This window comes from Labeo rohita, chromosome 17 (assembly GCF_022985175.1).
Source record: "Labeo rohita strain BAU-BD-2019 chromosome 17, IGBB_LRoh.1.0, whole genome shotgun sequence".
NCBI classification, from domain to species: Eukaryota; Metazoa; Chordata; class Actinopteri; order Cypriniformes; family Cyprinidae; genus Labeo; species Labeo rohita.
Window position 1 is genome coordinate 4,947,673 of NC_066885.1, and position 18,845 is coordinate 4,966,517.

Below are 18,845 nucleotides of genomic sequence, written 5' to 3' on the forward strand. Positions count from 1 at the left end.
AGAAGACAAAATAAGTTAAATTTACCCTCATCTTCAAATTCCATTCAAATCCCCCCAACCCAAACCCCCTTCCCCCCCAGCACTTAATGCGTTTACGTCTGAGCGTTTGAAGCTTCTGTAATAGTTGCATATGAGTCCTTCAGTGTGAAAATATGGATCTCAAAATTATACAGTCATAGTTGGAAAGGGTTCAAACACACAAAAATGCTGAAAAAACAAAGAATGTGTGGAACCTGAAGGATTTTTCCAAAGAACAGCAGACAGTTTAACTGTTCAGGACAAAAAAGACATAACCAACTAAAAACACACAGGATCACTCAGGTAACAACACATTACTAAGAATCAAGCATATGTAAACTTTTGAACAGGGTCATTTTTATAAATACAACTATTATTTTCTCCTGTGGACCATATGTAAATGTCTTTCATGTGAAATATCTTATTCAGGTCAGTACTAAATAAAAAATAACATGCATTTTGTATGATCCCTCTTATTTTGGTATAATAATTAACATTTTGCAGATTCTGCAAGGTGAATGTAAACTTTTGACCTCAACTATATAGGTGCACTAAATGTCCTCTGTTATGTAGGTAACTGTAATATGCCTCAATTCACTAATTTCTTTAGAATGAGGCTTGAAGTTGTGTTCCAAAACCTTCACCCTTTCTGTTCCTTTGTGGTGGACTGAGCTACCAATATCCACCCGTTGAACTGCTGAAACCATTACAGCTTTCAATTTTTAGCTTTCTAATCTGGCTTTCTAATAAACATGGCACTGTATATGGCTCTTCTATTGTAAGTCGCTTTAGATAAAAGCGTCTGCCAAATGCATAAATGTAAATTTATGCATTTGGAAATTTATGCAAATTTATGAAATCACACTTTCTGTACCTTCACTCTGCAGATCTCTTCAGGAGCTGTTCCGCATGGTGATTCCACCAAAGATCTCTCAACGTTCTGCAACCACTCAGACATCTGGGTGAGAAAATCTTCCAGCTGCTTCTTCTGAGAGCAAAAATCTTGGAGGTTGCTCTTGGATTGATTGCATAGCTCTTCAATGTTACTAATTTTCCTTCTGAGGTCCGTCTCCATGACCTGGAAGATGGTGTAAAGATCATTAAACCAATTATCAAACCAATAAACAGGAGAACTAATGGAGGTCAGTCTTACCTGCAGTTTAGCAGGAACATCTTGACCACCACAGAGTTGTTTGAGCTCTGAAACTTTCTCTTGTAAAGCATCAATCTTCTTTTCTTTCAGGCCTACATCCGCCTACACGGAAAAATGAATTATATATTACACAACTGTAGCTCTGGTTTTATGAATGTGTTTAATAACACGGCTTGGAACATGCCTTGACTTCAGAGAGTTTGTTTGCGGTTTTCTGGCTATCGTTGAAGTTATTGAGTCCATCTGTAAGATCCATAACCGAGCTGTTGGACCAGCTTTCAATTTCTCCACTGATATCATAGATTTCCACCCACAGAGCAGAGCTCCTCTTGAGACTTTCGAGATTGTCCTCGATTTTTTCTGAAACCTGTGTGGATATGAAGAATAATGACTCTTAGTTTCAGTTTTTTATTGAAGACTCAGTAATTGACCTTCGGACAAACTCACATCTAGCCACTGGTCCACAGTGGCATCCATTTCTGTCTTCACAATCTGGGTGTCGCAGTCGGGGATCTTGTTTAATTCATTTAAAAGCTTCTTTCCTTTACTAGAGAATCGCTCCAGTACATCCTGGTTACTGGCCATCTCTGCTTTAACAGCTTCATGCTACAGAAAGGGAGACCATTAACGACCAACATTAAAAGTTTATCTTGCATAGTAAAAGCAACTCTTTTAACTTGTATTTTGCATTCTGCTTGCAGACTGTCAGGTTATACCTTCAACAGGGATCTCCGTGTGTCCTCTTGGTCTTTTAGGACAGCTTTAATATCGGATATAGCATCAGCGCTCTCCAATATTGTGTTTATTGAAGACTTTAAACTCTGGTAGTCCTTCATGAGCTCTACCAAAGCACTGCTCTGCTCTTGCCTGGGGCAAAAACATGCAGCAGTTTTAGTTAGACACTGAAAATCTGCACTTATGCATAACTAAAATATGGAAAATTAACTATGATAACTATGATTAACTATGATATCCGCGATCAAATCAGACCATTCAAGTGCCACAAAATCGCCATTAATGAGTTTCAATTATTTAAACATTAAATGCAATTGTTTGTTCTCTGTCCAGGTTCATAATATTGTTACTGCATGATTGAATAAATAAGTAAATAAACGTTTTATTTAATTTCAACTTAAAATTACATTTAAAATAACCTTAAAATGAAAATTTTATTAAAATAAAATGTAATTTAATTAATATGGCAAAAAGGTACCACGCATGTGCCACAGCCACCATGTAGCCTCTAAAAGTTTAGTTTATTTAAATTTAAATAATGCAGGTAAACTGAGTTATTGATTATTTTATTTAATTATTTATACATTATTTTTAATTGAAATACATTTTTATGTAAATTAAATAAATATAAAAATTAAATATGGCTAAAAAAACAATGTGAACGTTTTATTTGTTTTTTTAATATTATATTAAATTTTAATTAAATATTAAATTAATTAAAAGGCAATTAAATAAAATGAAAAATAAAATAAAATAAAATAAAATAAAATAAAATAAAATAAAATAAAATAAAATAAAATAAAATAAAATTAAATAAAATTAAAAATAGGATGGTTATAAGTGGAAGTTTCATTGACAAACTCATATTGATCAACCACAACAACGAATCTTAAACTCAAACCTCTACAAAGTGGGAAAAATACCACTAAAATGCCAATAAAACACACAAGAGCCCACCTTTCAGTGATGAGTTTCTTGGTGTCTTCCCAGGTGGTCTGAAGAAGGTTAATTTCCCTTAGTACTTCACCACCCAGCTCAGCATCTCTCTGGGCCAGCTGTTGACCTTTGTCCCTGAGCCACTGCTCCTCGTGTTGGTGTGACTGCAGCTCATCTTCCAGCTGATTGAAGAACCGAAGCCTACACACATCACAAATTCATTAAACACAACCCAACAGATACGTAAAAACAATCCTGTTTAACAGTGTAATCGATACCTCTGCTGTAGAGTATGTAGATTGGGCTCTTTCAGGCCTTGTTTATCTGCCTTCTCCTCAATATCCTCAACTGTTTTGAGCAGCTGTTCTTTACGCTGTCTGAACGAGCTCCAGAGAGCGCCGAGAGCCTCAGCTTCACTTTGTTTGGAGCCCAGTAGGTTTCTCACGGCATCAAGCTCAACGCTCAAGGAGTCGGCCAATGAGCGGCACGAGGATCGAGTCTCCTTTCCATTCATCAGGTGGAGATGAGCCTTACAGAGGCTGCCATCCAGATTCACGGCGAGTGTTTCAAGACGGCTGATATCAGGAACGATGGCTTCGAGGTCTTTCTGCAGCTCGTCCACCCGGCTTTTATCCCAACTCCCAGCGCTCTCCACGGTCTGTCTAAGGCCTTGAAGGACACCAGCTGCCACAGTATGGGTGTGTAGGAAGGCCTCTAGCTTATCCAGACTCTCACCTCGTAGTTCAACCAGCTGATGTGCCTCCATGTACGGCTGCAAGGAGCTCTCCCACTTTCCTTGAAGCTGCTGAACCTCATTCGGCTCACAAACATCACACAAGGTCTTAGTTTGCTCTTGAAGACTCTGTCTTAGAACACTCTGCTTCAGCAGATCATCTCTCCTCCCCTGGTGGGAAAAATGATAAAACGCAAATGTATTTTCTAATGTGATTTATCCCTGTGTTGCAAAGCTGAAATTTCAGCATCCATTACTCGTGATCATCTTCTCTCAGAAATCTGATATAAACATGGGAGAATCCCCCTCCAAAAAAAATCACTTTCTAGTCTTAACATACCAATTACATGCCAGCTATTGAATGGAGGACAATACCTTTATATCACTGGTGGAAGGTTGAAGATCAGTGATATCAACGTGAGAAAACGAGTGTAAAGATGAGAGGAAAGACTCTCCCCATTTGAAGAACTTCTGCAGGGCTTGATCAAACTGTTCCACCTGTGAAAGGTGCTCCTGAAGCACTTGGATTCTGTGATGAAGAGGTTTAATGTACAGTACTATGTTAGACATACTCAAATTTTTGAATGCAAAGATTTTCCTCCTCACTCCACCCAGACCAATTATAAAATCTAAGTTACAAACAAGCACTTTAAGGGATTTAAGCAAATATGGAAAAAGACATATTGTTTAGCAAGTCTGTAACCACCTAAATCAATGATTGAAAAAAAATAGCATAGGTAATACAGGTAATTTGCCATAGAAATATGACATTTGTGACTGTTATAGCAACAGCTGTGGTCTGATCTCCCTAAAACCTTGCATGCTTGTTTAGAATCACCCGTCCCATGTGCTCAAGTTTACAAGTTTTGTGAAATTTTGAGTCTTCCTTATAGGAAAATAGGATTTTGGGTAAATTTGGACAGGCCCCTTCTCTAAACGACCCCATTATAGCCTCCCAAAGAGTAAATTTCAACATTTTTCTTTTATTTATTGACCTAGAGAGTCCAGAGTTAACAAACAATTTGATTGACAGCAGTGGTTCTAGAGGCAAAGTTGTCCGGAATGAGGAGTTCTATCGTTTGATATGAATATCGCACGTATGTGCAAAAAACTGTGCATCGTAAAATCATTTACCCCCTTGAAAAATGTGATATCACCCTCTAGTGGCCGATTTCTTCGAAATTTCTCTCAGACCTTTGGGGCCGCGAGTTAAACAGGCCCACCAAGTTTCATTCCAATCAGCCTCCATTAACCTTGTCTAACAGGTGCTCAAATTTCGTCTGCCAATGGCGGCCATGTATTTTGAGATACACAAATGTCCTTATAGACACTTGTGGCACTTTGGACCAAGACCGGGTCCAAAGACTAGTTCGCCAATAGTAGGTTTTTCAAAAAAAAAAGCGAATTGGTTCACGACTGAATCTGAGCCAAGGATTTCAATGACATAACACACTTGAGCCTGCGACTGACGGTTTAGGAGTTATGAGCAATTTTGTACTTTTGTTCGCTGTAGTGGCCCCGTTAGGCCAATTGGGGCGAGCCTCGGTCACGTTGTAGGCGGCGTGACTACTACCATCCCTCCAAGTTTCAATTCTCTATGACTTACAGTTTGGTCTGCACAATCAGTTTTACATAGAGATTGTGGATCCGTGACTATTCTAACAATTACAATAGGGTTTCAGTGCTACACGCTTAAACCCCTGACAAAAGAATACAAACATAAGCACATTAACATACTGACCCACCCTAAAGAACAACAGTGTGATTTATGAAAGTACATGGAGGATGGCTAAACATAACAGAGACAATTTAGTTACAAGTGTATCAAATTTAATTCTAAGGGTCAGAGAATTGTTGGAAAATAGTCATCTGAAACTATTTCTGATGCAAGAAACCTAAAGATGGCCTCTGATTAAGCAGATGCTGATTAAGCTTAAAATAACTGACCTTTGAGGTACAGCTGTGGTCTGACATTTCCATCTTTTCTCAAGTTGTTCATGGTCTTCTTTGAGTGTTTTCACACGTTCATCTGATGCAGTGGTGTAAAGAGATGGTGTTTGAGAAACCAGCCTGTTGTAAACCGACTCCAGAGACTGAAGTTCACTTTGTAGGTGCTTTAAAAGAAGTTTAAGAAACAACATTAAATTGAAATATTTAAAGTCTAATTAAATGTTCCTGCCATTTTATTTTCATTGAAATAGCTTTGCTTTTGAAATTAACAGAGGAAAAATAACATTAACCTTTATTAAAGGTGACATCATGAATCATAAATCTGACTTTTTCAGTGTTTAAGTGCTATAATGGGGTCCCTGGTGCATCTACCAACCAAACGTAAAAAAGGACAACCTAGTAACTTTGTTTTGTTACGCCTTTTTCTGCAAGCATGTGAAAAAACAAGGGTGTCAGATTTTGCTTCCTGTGAGGATCTTCTTATAAAATTACCGGTCCTTAATCTGCAAGTTTCCACTCATGGTGAATTCATTTTGTTTTTGCAAGCGATAACAGTGTGCCAGTTTCAACACCATGGTGAAAGTTTGAGCAAAGCATGCTAACTGTTCTGTCGTTGACAGCACAGACAAGCACAGAAAACTATTTAGAGTCCCAGCCTCAGAGGAGACAAGAGAGCAGTGGATTTATTGATTTATTTACTGTCTATTACACTGCAGCCACACAGATCTAAAATAAACGTGATTTCTTTCCCAGCTGTTTACCTTCACAGACATAACTATTATGTGTGTTTTTAACATAAACTTATTTGACAGTTTCAGTGCAATAAGACATGAAAGAGAACTTAGTTTAGTACTCACATGCCATGTGACAGCTGCTTTCTCTATTCATGTGCTTTAGATGTGTGCGCTCAGAAAAACGTATATCAGAAGTTTAAACTAATATGGCTTAAAATGCATGTTTTCAGTGCAATAAACATTATAATCAAAACCAAACAAATGTTTTTTAGCAGAGTATCCGAGGTACACGGCATAAAAGCACAGCCCTATTCTGGAAAAGGGGGCAGGGAGCAGCAGCTCATTTGCATTTAAAGAGACATGCATGAAAATAGCATGTTTCCACTTATATAAAATAGGCATTTCAAAATGATATAATAAATTATCTGTGAGGTATTTTGAGCTGATATTTCACAGATACATTCTGGGGACACCTGAGACTTATATTACATATTGCAAAAAGGGGCATAATAGGTCACCTTTAAGTCTAATTTTCACAATTCAGTTAAATCCCAAAAGATAAAATTATTTCCAGCTAAATATTGTTTCACATAGAAATATGTTATATTTCGGAAGTAAAATGCATTGTGAATGCTGTTTCATGTTTCATTTAGGATTGATTTTTTACTTTCAGTTCCAGCAGTTCTCCATCCAACTTTAATTTGTCGACCGGGAGGAATTGAGAATCAGAGCCGGATATGGATTCACATCTCTCCAGGCATGACTGCAGGGCAGACCAATCCTTTTCATACCTGAAGTAAACAAAATAATCAAGAGATTTAAATACATGTCTTTTATAAAATAATATGTATTCTTCTGTTTTTTAATCATTTGAGATTAGACACCAACACAGACAACAAACATACTTTTGCCAGTGTGACAGAAGGCTCTCCATTTGGTTCTGTTTTTCCTTGGCCTGTTTTAAACACTTCTCATAACTTTGCTGCAGGGCTGCCACGGCTTTCTCGGCCTTCTCCCTCTCGCTGAGCCTGCGGGCGCCAGCAGACAGGGACAGCAGGGTGGCCTTCAGCTTTTCCAGGGACGGGAACATATCCTGAAAACCAAACAAATCACTTATTCAGGTTGAACTGCTGCAAATACATGGAAAAATGCAGTTTATGCAGTTATCATACCATGTGACTCTGTAGGGTTTTGTACGTCTCTGATGAAGACACGCAGGAGGTGACGGGGCTGTCAAGTTTCTTCTGGATATCTTCAACCTCTGATTGTACCTTTTAAAAGAATGTAATGTCATTAGACAACTTAATGCTTCAGTAAGACTGCAGTTAACAGCATGTTCATACATACCTGTTGAAGGTTGGCGTTGAACTTTGTCTGGTGGGAGGAGCTTTCTTCCAGCTGTCCATTCAGATGTTCCACACTCTCCTTAAGCTCCTCCCAGTATCTGCCAATCTGTGTCAGACGGGCTTTGATTCGTGCAGATTCGCCAGACGACACAAACTGGACCAGCGCTTGAGATTTCTCCTCCAGATTGGACAGGACCTGTGACCTCTCCTGCAAACCATCTCTGATTGTCTGCCCACCAGAATATAAGAGATTAAAACAATGCAATATCAGCGGAACTTTAAATAGAAACTATAATTTTTACTAAAATAGTTTTTAAAAAAAAATTTTTTTTTTTTTTTAAATGTATAATTTCATATTTCAGATTGAAAATGGAGGACCACAACTATTCAAAATAAATGCGGAACTTAAAACATTAAATAAAATTAAAAAATAAATAAATAAAGATATTAAATTATAAGCAATGATTAAATGGTTAGTGATATTAAATAAAAAGAAATATGTAATTATGAAAATAAAAGATATTAACAAAAAAACTAAAAAAAATAAATACAACAAAAAATACAAAAAATGTAATCAATTTATAATAATTTACATTATTAAAATTAATGTAAATTATTATAAATTGATTACATTATATATATATAATTTTAATAATGTAAATTATTATAAATTGATTACATTTTTTGTATTTTTTGTTGTATTTAATTTTGTTTAGATTTTTTGTTAATATCTTTTATTTTTATAATTACATATTTCTTTTCATTTAATATCACTAACCATTTAATCATTGCTTATCATTTAATATCTTTATTTATTTATTTTTTAATTTTATTTTATATATATATATATATATATATAACATTTTCAATATAATTAACTCAATTATGTAACTTTTTAAATGAATAAATATAAATAAATATAAAAATATAAATATAAAAACTATTACAAATATTTCTTTACTTTACAAATATAAAATAAAGAAATAGTTTAGAGAGGCCAATACTGAAGCCAAGCAGTCATTTCAAGCATTTAAAAAAATATATATTTTATTCAGTTATATATTTATTGTTGTACCTTTACGGTACAGATTTGCTGGTCCAAAGGTGCGCTGGAGCTTTTCAAGGCATCCATTTGTCTTTCTCTCTCCGTTATCCATGTGGAAAAAGCTTCAAACTCACTCCCAAACGAATCCCACTGATCTTTCATACCCTCCAAAGTCTTCACGCTAAAAAATGATACAGTAATCAAAAAATTATGAAACCTTAATAAATTCACAGATTATGCCTATTTGTCTTAATAATCTTAGTGTATTACTCTCGCTTGAGTCCAGTTTCAACTTTGTCCACTTGTTCACTCAGAGCCCGTGCTTGATCCTGGAGGAGAGACTGATTTTTGGGGCCCAACTGGATCTCTGTGGCCCTCTTGAGAAGAGTGTTCACCTGTCTGGCCTCCGTTTCACACTGTTTCAGAAGTTCCTACATGTACATCAGCAACAGATAAAGTAAAAAAACATCCGTTTTGCTTTTGTGAGGCACAATAATCCAAGTTGCACATTGGCTATTTTATAATAGCCTGTAGTGAGGCTTACTCAATCAGATTTCACTGCCAAAGCAGATTTTCTAATGAGGATTTTGGTTGGGAAAGCTCATGCAGCTCTTCTGTTTTCATAATAAAGACGCTCATGTTTAATTAAAGGTGATTCATTACACCGAGCCCTTGGAGATCAAGTGTTATTCTCACCTTGGCCTGCTCCAGCTCTGTGCTGAGACTGTCTGGACTGCTGAAGTTCATCTCTTTCTCTGTGACCGATCGCACTTTACCCACAAACTCCTTCACTGCTGCCTGCTGACTGTCAAACTCCTGCCAAGCAGCCAAAGTCACCTGAGAACATAGACAGACATTCATACCACTGTTTCAAAGTCAGAAAATATTTTTACTTCAATAAAAAAAAATCAATATGAAACTGCATTCAAAACACATTTGTGACCCAGGACCAAAAAACTAATCATAAGGGTCAAATTTTATCTGTGTTTTATCTAAATAATCTGTATTTTATCTGAATTTCCATTGATGTATGGTTTGTTAGGATAGGACAATATTTGGCCGAGATACAACTATTTGAAAATCTGGAATCTGAGGGTGCAAAAAAATATTGAGAAAATCACCTTTAAAAGTTGTCCAAATTAAGTTCTTAGCAATGCATATTACTAATCAAAAATTAAGTTTTGATATATTTACATTAAAAAATTTACAAAATATCTTCATGGAACATGATCTTTACTTAATATCCTAATGATTTTTTGGCCCCAAAAAAAAAAAGGATAATTATGCTACATAAGTCACATTAACTTTGAATTTAATGTGATATATTCCCAAATTAAACACAAAATTTCTATAAAGTAAAAAAATAAAAAGTCAAAATAGTCTGTTTATATTAGGATTAAAAAATAATATTTTAATAATATTAATATATTACTATATATTTAATAATTTTAACATATAAACTTTTACTATTATTTTATATATAAATTTAATATATTAAATTAAATTTTTATTTTATTAGACCTAAACATCCTCACATCCAGGTTCTGTAACATACATAACATCTAAATATATATATAATTACATTTTTATATTTATCACTTTACTTAATTTAACTTGACTAAGAAAGGTTTGAGAACCATTCACACCTCCAGGTTTTTTTCCTGTGACTCTGTGCTTTGATCCATTTTGCTCAAGGTGGTTTCTAGTTTCTGCAGATCTTCCTGTAAGCTCTCCTCCAGACCCTCCTCTACCTGCAGCAGCTTTCCACGATTAATCTGCTCTTGCATTTCCTTCCTCTTCAGCCGGAGACGCTTGAGTTGTTGCTGCATATTAGAAAAGCACATGAATGTTAGATATAAATATGATTTTTTTAAGCTATATCAGTGTTGGGATTTATTCAGTGAGAGTGGCACCTGATAAAGTAGCAGCAGTTGTTGGGCTTCTCTGACAGACTCAGAGTCCAGAATCTTGCTGATTTCTGACTGCAGCTCCTGCTGACCCTGGGTCAGCTCCTCCAGTGTAGTTTTCACCTCCTCTCTGAACTGCACACAGTCGCTCACTGCCAGCACGACCTTCTCTGACTATTACAACATAGGCATACAATCTATTTTTAATATTTAAAGGAACATAACATGTGAAGGAGCACTTTCAAGTCCTAAAGGCACAGTAGCAAAAACAGCCAGTTTAAATCTGATGGAAAAATGGTCATGTAAAAGTAAATTAGAAACCATGGGCGATAGGGCATGTGTTAGTGTTACAAAATGACATATCATCAAATGACATAATCAAAAAGTTGTTTAAACCAGAGAAAGCATCTGATTTACATCGGTATTTACTCATATTGCAGGTGTTTTTGATTTATGGTTTATAAATGAGTATGTCTTACCTCAGAAAGGGAGGTGAGGAGACCCTTGAAGTCATTGGAGAGTTTGCTGAGAGCAGCTCCCTGTCTCTGAGCGTCACTTTCTGTGCAAACCTCTATCAAAGCGGCCAAACGCGTCTTCAACCAGCTCACATTCCCCTCCTGCAGTTCAGCATCGTTTCTCAGGCTCTGCAAATCATGAAGGGACGATCAGTCAAAATTTCACAAAGCTGTCACATTCATTTTCTTCCCACTTCATCTTCGTTTCTCACCTCAATGGTGGATTTGACCTGTCCAAACTTGCTGGGGTCTCCAGCTCTGTTTCGCAGAAGTCTGAGTTGACTTTCCTTCGATGTAACCCAGGCAGAGAGTTCAGAGAACCTGCAAACACACACAAAAAAATTATATTGTTAATATTGCATAAATTAAAATGAACTTACATCGTTCAGCAGTGATTCTGCATGCAACTAACAGCAGAACAGTAAAGACATTTATTTATATATAGCACTTTATACAATACAGATTGTTTCAAAGCAACTTCAAAGTAATAAACAAGGAAATCACAGTATTATAGGGCCCTACAATTTCCATGATGCACAATACACAGATGGAAACGCAGAATCCAGTCATAAAAATGGAATCTACTGTATAACGTGGAATGTCACAGAATTTGCCAAATTGTGCATGAATAAATCAAAAGTAAGTCAGTACACTTAAATAAAAACATGATATGGACTAGTGTCTTTGAACATTAAGCCACAAAAATACTATTTTTAGATATGAATCCTGCATGTTCTGCATGTCTCTGTGTGAATGAATGGCGCAGATGCAGTTTTGTTATGCCTCAATACGAGTACACTTTGAGAATTTGACCGTTTCTTTTGAGAAAAACGTCCTATATAAAAACAGAAACTTAAAGATTTTTACAGCAACTTATCAAAATAAAAGTTTGGTTAAACTTGAAGAAACTGTGACAGAAATATATTACTTATTGTAATGACAGTACTACTACTACTACTAATAAAATTATCATTAAAACATACATTTTAAGGAATATTTACCAGAAAAATCATTTACCAAAATTTATTTACCAGAAAAGTTTAATATACAACACAGTATTACTGAAAAAAATAAAAATAAAAATTAATTAATTAATAAAAAATATTGTATAAAATCAATTAACTAGAGAAGCTTTTGAATACTAAAATTTAATGAAACAAATTAAATTAAAATCTAAAAAAATTAATGGAAAACAGAAGTTGGTATAAAATACAGTGAGAAAAAAATAATTTCTGTTAATTTTCTGTTAAACTTTTAATAAATTGCTGTTAAATAGTTTTATGATTTCAATTAATTAGACATGCTTTTTAATTAATATTTTTTTATTTAATTTCTCTAATCTAAGAAAAAAAATAAAATGGATTTCATGAAATGAATACATTTGCAGCTATAAAGCAGCTCTAAAATGACAACAGTATCATTGTTTAGCTCAGGTTAGTTTAAAGTTGATTCAGTTTAGTTTAATAACAGTGTGGATGTTTCAAAGTTCAATAGTTATTAAGGGAATATAATTCAACAATAAAGCAGCTCTACAGAAGCCAATAGCGTCATTATTCAGCTTAAGTTAGTTTAGCGTTGATTCAGTTCAGTTCTATAATTGTTCAAAGTTCATGCAATTTTAAAATGAGTTTAACTGAGGTATAAACAACTTTACAGAAGGCAATAGTTTGATATTAAATATTGAATCAACCAATTAATATTCAATATTTAAATGACTAAAGGTTCACCTTGTATTAAACTCCTTCCACTTGTCTGGGTGCTGCATGAGTTTCTGATGTGTGCTGTCAATATCCTCTTTAGCCTCTGCAAACGCTGTCCTGGCATTCTCCAGAGTTTGCTGGGCTTGTTTGTTCTCCGGAAGCTTTGAGCACAGTTCCTCCATATGCTGTAAACGCTTCTCACAAAGAGCCTGTGGACCCTTTTCCTTAAAAAACATCTACATAAAGATATCCGACATAAGCATTCCCTTTTTTGAAGGACAGAAAGAGTACTTATAGTGAGTTTAATGCTGATGGTTCTCACCCTGTGCTCTTTGATTAACCTCTCGCTGCCCATGCTGGGCAGACTGCGGTTCTCACGGGCCAGTTCAGCTTGACACTCCTGCACTGATGCCATCAGACGACTCTTCTCCAGCTCCACCTTCAGATGCAGCAGGTGAGAGGGAATCTCTGTTTGGACATCCTGGAGACAAGATGCATTTTTATATTGTGGGTGGAATTCAATGCAAGTGATTTCCTACAGAAATGGTTGGTATTGTGAGGTGTGACTATAAGCGTTCTCTGACCTTCCACTGTTTGTGCAGTTTCCTGACTGTTTCCTGCAGATTCTGCTGTTCTTGTTCTGGTAGTATATCTGTGAGTTCATCGCAGGCTTTCAGAAAGGCATTGAGAACTCTCTGATCCAGCTGCCCAAAGAACTCCTGCAGGAAATTCAATAGAAATATTATGAAATCGCTTCAGCTTTTGAGATTTGTCTGAACTCATTTTCTTCCGGAGACCAAATAAAGTTCAAACTCTGCTTTCGGCCTATTTGCCGAGCACTAGAATAGACTGTAAGGTTTAATTTCTCACAGTGTGCTTTTTCAGAAGGTCCTCTGGGTTTCCTCTCTCAGTCATGGAGCTGCGAGCTATTTTCAGAACTTTCTCCAGCTCCACACGAGACTCCTCAAATCTCTTCATCAGACTGCTGTTTGCCTCCACATGCCTCTTCCATTCTGTGGTTTCTTTTACCATGCCCTTTTGCAGATAAAACATACAGTACAACAAAGCACATTAATTTCATATCACAATTGTTTCTTCAAGATCAAATGCATGATTGTCTAATTCCCTGATACTCAGATTTTTTGTCTGCTCTAAAGTTTCAGAACAGATTTCAAACGGCTTCGATTAACCAAACTACCACAGTTTGCAATCAAGTCATAGATTTAAACAAGAGTCTCATTCTTGCATATAAGACATGATGTTGTTCTTCCAATGGTGCAGTTTGTACCTGTGAAGAGGCCTGAAGCTCAGTGATTCTCCTCTCCAGCAGTGACGTGTCCAGGTGTTTTAGGTTCTTACTGGTGTCCAATGACTTCAGAATGATCTGATGGTTTTTGTCAATCACTGACAGACACTTTTTACAGCTCTGCTGATACGTCACCAGCTCCTGATAAGTGTGCAAACAGAAGAAATACAAATAATACAAATAATAATAAATAAAGAAATAATAAAGCCTGTCCACACCAAATCAGATGCACAAAGCAATAAAATTAAAAAGACCCTTATGACTGGTTTTGTGGTCCAGGGTCACATACATATATATGCTGATCTTTGGATACTTCTATTCATCAAAGAATCCTAAAAAAAATGTGCTCAACTGTTTTAAATATTGATAATAACAATCAGCAAATCAGCATATTAAAATAGTTTCTGAAGGATCATGTGACCCAGAAGACTGGAGTAATGATGCTGAAAATGTAGATTTGATCACAGGAATAAATTACTTTTTAATATATATTCAAATAGAAAACAATTATTTTAAATAGTAAAAATATTTCAAAATATATTACTTGCATCATAATTAAATTGTCATTCATGGCGCAAACAGTATCATAACCCTAAAAGCTTTTTGTCACACCAAACTTGAGTGTAACCCACAGTCCTTTAGTCACCTGACACTTCTGTTTGAAATCTCCCGGAGCCTCGGAGTCCCGGGAGGAAGTAATGCGGCTCGCCTTCTCCAGCGACTGGTAGAACCCAGTGATATGTTTTTCCATCTCCTCTAATGGAGGCAGCATGGCCTGGGAGTCCCTCAGCAGGGGCAGTGCTCTCTCTCTTATCTAAAAGAGACATTGAGGTCATAATATCAGATGGTGTGATTATGGTCTAATGTGGCAGCTCATTGGGTAAAATACAAGGCAGGCACCTTGCTGAGCTCATCCTTGATGGTTGCCATGGTAGCCAGCATCTGAGCGATCTCCTCCTCGGTGAGGTCTTTGGTCAACTGCTGTGCATTACGTGTGGCCGTCTTGTACGCCGCCTCCATGGACGGCACTTTGTGCTTGATGTCCTGCAAGAAATTATTTGACTTTTATACAATCTCTAGCTCCACCCTAGTGAAAAATAAATACACTAAAATGTATTTGAAATACATTTATTGTATGCTTTTACATATTTATGCACTTAATAGAAATACCCTGCAATTGTACTTTTAGTGTACTAAACTGGTATTCTTAAAGTCTGCTAAATTGGAGCAACTAATTTTGTACTTAATGCAACTAAATGTACTTAATTTAATTATAATTTTTTGGTACACCTGAAATATTTTACATTTAAAGACCAATATTATTCAACGATCATACAATCCTCATCAGTAGTGACAGTAAACACATTTTAGGCTTAATATTAAGAAATGTGCATTGTGCACAAGTAGTACTCCAAATAAAGTCTAATTATAATTTCCATCTCAACTATACTTCGCATAAAATATTTTAAATATATTATTTTTAATAGGGCATTGATACTACAGTAACTATTACTCTTAGTGATAATTGTATGAAAATGAATTGTAAATTGTAAAATGAATAAAAAAAAATAATTAACTGTTTGTTTGTTTTTTCAGCAAGAGGAGTTTGAATTGATCAAAAGTGATAGTAAAGACATTTACAGTACAATGTTCCAAAACATTTCTATCTCAAATAAATGGTGTTTTTTTCTTTTTTGTTCTGTTTTGTTTTTAAATTTCTATTCATCAAAGAATCCTGAAAAATGTATTATGGTTTCCACAAAAATATTAAGTAACACAGCTGCTTTCAACATTATAATAAAAAATGTTATAATGCAAATCAGCATATTAAAATTATTTCTGAAGTATCATGTGACTCTGAAAACTGGAGTAATGATGCTGAAAATTCAGCTTTGAATCACAGGAATAAATTACATTTTAAAATATATTCAAATAGAAAAGAGTTATTTTAAATTGTAAAAAATATTTCACAATTATTTTTGTTTTTACTGTATTTTTGATCAAATAAATGCAGTCTTGTTGAGCCTAAAAGGCATTTTTCAAAACATTTTTTTTCCAACTCTGACAGATAAGTCAGTCAATATAAAGTAACCCAGTCAAAACTACAAATTCAAGAGTTTTTTTTATTTTTCTAAAGTGGTTTATGCAGTGACTGACCAATCAGAAAGTATTCCAGAGTGCCAGTTAATAAGCTTTGTTAACTCTGATTACCTCAACGTCTTGTAGATATGTCCGTATGTTCAGAAAAGAAACTTGAACTGGATTGTTCATCCTCTCATTGGCCGAGTCAATAAACGCTTTCAAAGCTTCAATCCCATCATCATAATCCTTTCTCAGTTTGTCCACTTCATCTGCTCTTGCATACTAAGAAAAAATACACATATACATCATCAGAAAAAGAGTCATGAAAAATAAATTATGATTATGGTAAAAGAAACCTTGATTTAAAGGGCTAGTTCACCCAAAAATAAAAAAATTCTGTTATTAATTACTTTATATTTTTAATTACTAAGTATTCACAAAGGTTCATAAAATTACAGTTGAACCACTATTTTAATTTGTCCTTACTACATTTCTGTGCCTTGACCATTCCCTTGCTTTCTATGAAGGGTCAGAAAGCTTTCGGATTTCATTAAAAAACATCTTAATTTGTGTTCTGAATTTTCATTTTTGGGTGATTTATTCTTTTAAGGGATGGGGAAAAAATGTGAAGTGTAGAGTATGAGCTGTAAACGTGACGTCTCATGTCATACATGTTTGACTTTGACAAACAGCTCTCTCCATCTGCCATTGAGAAGAAGCAACTGCTGTTTCAGCTCTCGAGACACAGTCTCATCGCACGTCTCAATCAGGAAGTTTCCAGCATCATTCATATCCATGTGTTGCTGAATCCAGTGTGGAAGATTCCGGAAAAACTCCTGCAGAGAAATCACACTGTTTATATACAACAGTTTTCATTTGACAGCATTTCATTTGCTTTTACACTTTTACAACGCACCCGTTTGTCACTCTCTGACTGGTTGAGCATCTTCTCAGCGTCCTCTAGCCAGGCCTGCAGGCTGGCCACTGTGCTGCTGTATTTCTCCCAGTTGCAAATCACTTCCTCCAGCATGCTGCGGACGCTGCGCACCTCCACTGACAGGTTCTTCCACTGCGCCGTTGCATCGCTCAGAAACTTATTCACTCCTTCTACCTCTTCAACTGAAGACAAATTACATTATGAATATGAGTCTTGCACATTAAAAACAAATGAATTTCACAATCTGATTTTTGAGTTGCACAAGACACACAAATCAATCCCTAGAGTCAGGAAGGTGCTCACTGTTGTGAATTAGAGTATCAGCTACTCAAAGTGAATTGACAGGAGGGGTTAGTAGAAGTGAAATCACTGCATTGAGATGTTAAACGTTTCAGTCAAGCTCAACCACGTGATCTAAACAGATGCTATGTTACAGAGTACTCTGGTTGCGCTAAACTCACCTATCTTGGGGTTTTGACTGCCTAGAAAATGAAATAGTTAAACCACATTACTACACTCGAAATGTTATGTTTGTATTCAGGTGATTCTGTACCTAAAACCTAACAATAACACATCCAGGTAATTTTTTTTTGCCGTTTTCAAAAAAAAAAAAAAAAAAAAAAAAAAAAAAAATTAGAAATTATATTTTGCATAAATAAAGGCTGTATTTATTTTTACGTTAATTTCAACATTCTTTTGGGGGGGATTTTTTGTCACATTTTAATGTCTTTTATGCAACTTTATATTTTAAAAATCAGCAATTGAGCATTGTTAAATATTATTATTGAAAATAACTGTTTTTTATGTGAATATAATTTAAAATGTAATTTATTTCTGTGATGCAAAGCTGAATTTTCAGCATAATTACTCCAGTCTTTAGTGTCAAATGATACTTCAGAAATCATTCTAATATGATGATTTGGTGATAATTACATATACATTTTTTTTTTTTTAGAAAATACAAAGTTCAGTCTTAGAACAGTTTTATTCAAAACAGAACATGTTGTAACAATGTAAAGGTCATACATCCTCGCTGAATTAAAACAAATTTCCCCCTTTCCAAAAATAAATAAATAATTTTTTTTTTTTTTTATGGAAAGGAGGAAATTTGTTTTAATAATACAGTAATGAGAATAAAATTTGGTGATATTGTAGTATTTGTTATACTGAATTTATGCTAATTCCAATAATCTGATAATGAGACTGTGGTGAGAAAATGGGATTAATTATCATGAAAATAATGCGAAAATGCAAGAAAATTTCATTTAGTTATGCAAAATATAATGCCTTTTTTTCCCCTCTTGATTTTGACTCCCATTTATAGGAGTATACATTTATTATTTATATTAATATTACTACACAACATCAAAGAAGACCATCACACTGTGTGAGTGTTAGATATAATTTTTTTAAAGAAATAATTATTACTCCACAGCACTTGTTTGCCACTGTAATAAAGGTTTCAAGGACATGTGACAGAATGAGGCTGCCTGATCACAAAGCAATAGGCTCATTTTGGCTGCTGGAGTTCAGAATCGCTGCCAGGGAGTGATTATAAAAAGCTGCATGAATCTCCTGCCTCAGGGGAATAATGGCTGAAAGTGAGACGTATCTTACCTGAAGCCCCAGATTTTAAGTAGGAGTCTGCGGCTTGTTTCAAAGTCCGAAACGTGGTTTCATATTGCTCAAAGAACTTATGGCCTTCAATAAACGCCTGTGTGTAAATGAGGACAGTAATGGGAAGATGT

At 35.2% G+C, this 18,845-nt stretch overlaps 1 protein-coding gene across 7 annotated transcripts in view; it reads right to left on the reverse strand.

The window, feature by feature from the left end:
* Positions 1-18,845, reverse strand: part of syne1b (spectrin repeat containing, nuclear envelope 1b) — a 121,111-nt gene that overhangs the window by 74,286 nt on the left and 27,980 nt on the right. For all 7 annotated transcript variants that reach the window (XM_051133948.1, XM_051133949.1, XM_051133950.1 and 4 more), the window contains 31 exons: positions 18,715-18,811; positions 17,077-17,279; positions 16,832-16,996; positions 16,290-16,442; positions 14,979-15,122; positions 14,725-14,892; positions 14,061-14,219; positions 13,643-13,807; positions 13,357-13,491; positions 13,095-13,253; positions 12,800-13,008; positions 11,285-11,393; positions 11,037-11,201; positions 10,564-10,731; positions 10,297-10,473; positions 9,347-9,487; positions 8,921-9,081; positions 8,681-8,831; positions 7,607-7,834; positions 7,432-7,530; positions 7,165-7,352; positions 6,927-7,050; positions 5,523-5,689; positions 3,951-4,104; positions 3,121-3,746; positions 2,864-3,043; positions 1,888-2,038; positions 1,619-1,777; positions 1,356-1,538; positions 1,172-1,273; positions 893-1,096 (listed from right to left, as the gene is read on the reverse strand). In XM_051133948.1, coding sequence (XP_050989905.1) covers positions 893-1,096; positions 1,172-1,273; positions 1,356-1,538; positions 1,619-1,777; positions 1,888-2,038; positions 2,864-3,043; positions 3,121-3,746; positions 3,951-4,104; positions 5,523-5,689; positions 6,927-7,050; positions 7,165-7,352; positions 7,432-7,530; positions 7,607-7,834; positions 8,681-8,831; positions 8,921-9,081; positions 9,347-9,487; positions 10,297-10,473; positions 10,564-10,731; positions 11,037-11,201; positions 11,285-11,393; positions 12,800-13,008; positions 13,095-13,253; positions 13,357-13,491; positions 13,643-13,807; positions 14,061-14,219; positions 14,725-14,892; positions 14,979-15,122; positions 16,290-16,442; positions 16,832-16,996; positions 17,077-17,279; positions 18,715-18,811 — 5,394 coding nt within the window. The remainder of the gene's footprint in view (positions 1-892; positions 1,097-1,171; positions 1,274-1,355; positions 1,539-1,618; positions 1,778-1,887; positions 2,039-2,863; positions 3,044-3,120; positions 3,747-3,950; positions 4,105-5,522; positions 5,690-6,926; positions 7,051-7,164; positions 7,353-7,431; positions 7,531-7,606; positions 7,835-8,680; positions 8,832-8,920; positions 9,082-9,346; positions 9,488-10,296; positions 10,474-10,563; positions 10,732-11,036; positions 11,202-11,284; positions 11,394-12,799; positions 13,009-13,094; positions 13,254-13,356; positions 13,492-13,642; positions 13,808-14,060; positions 14,220-14,724; positions 14,893-14,978; positions 15,123-16,289; positions 16,443-16,831; positions 16,997-17,076; positions 17,280-18,714; positions 18,812-18,845) is intronic.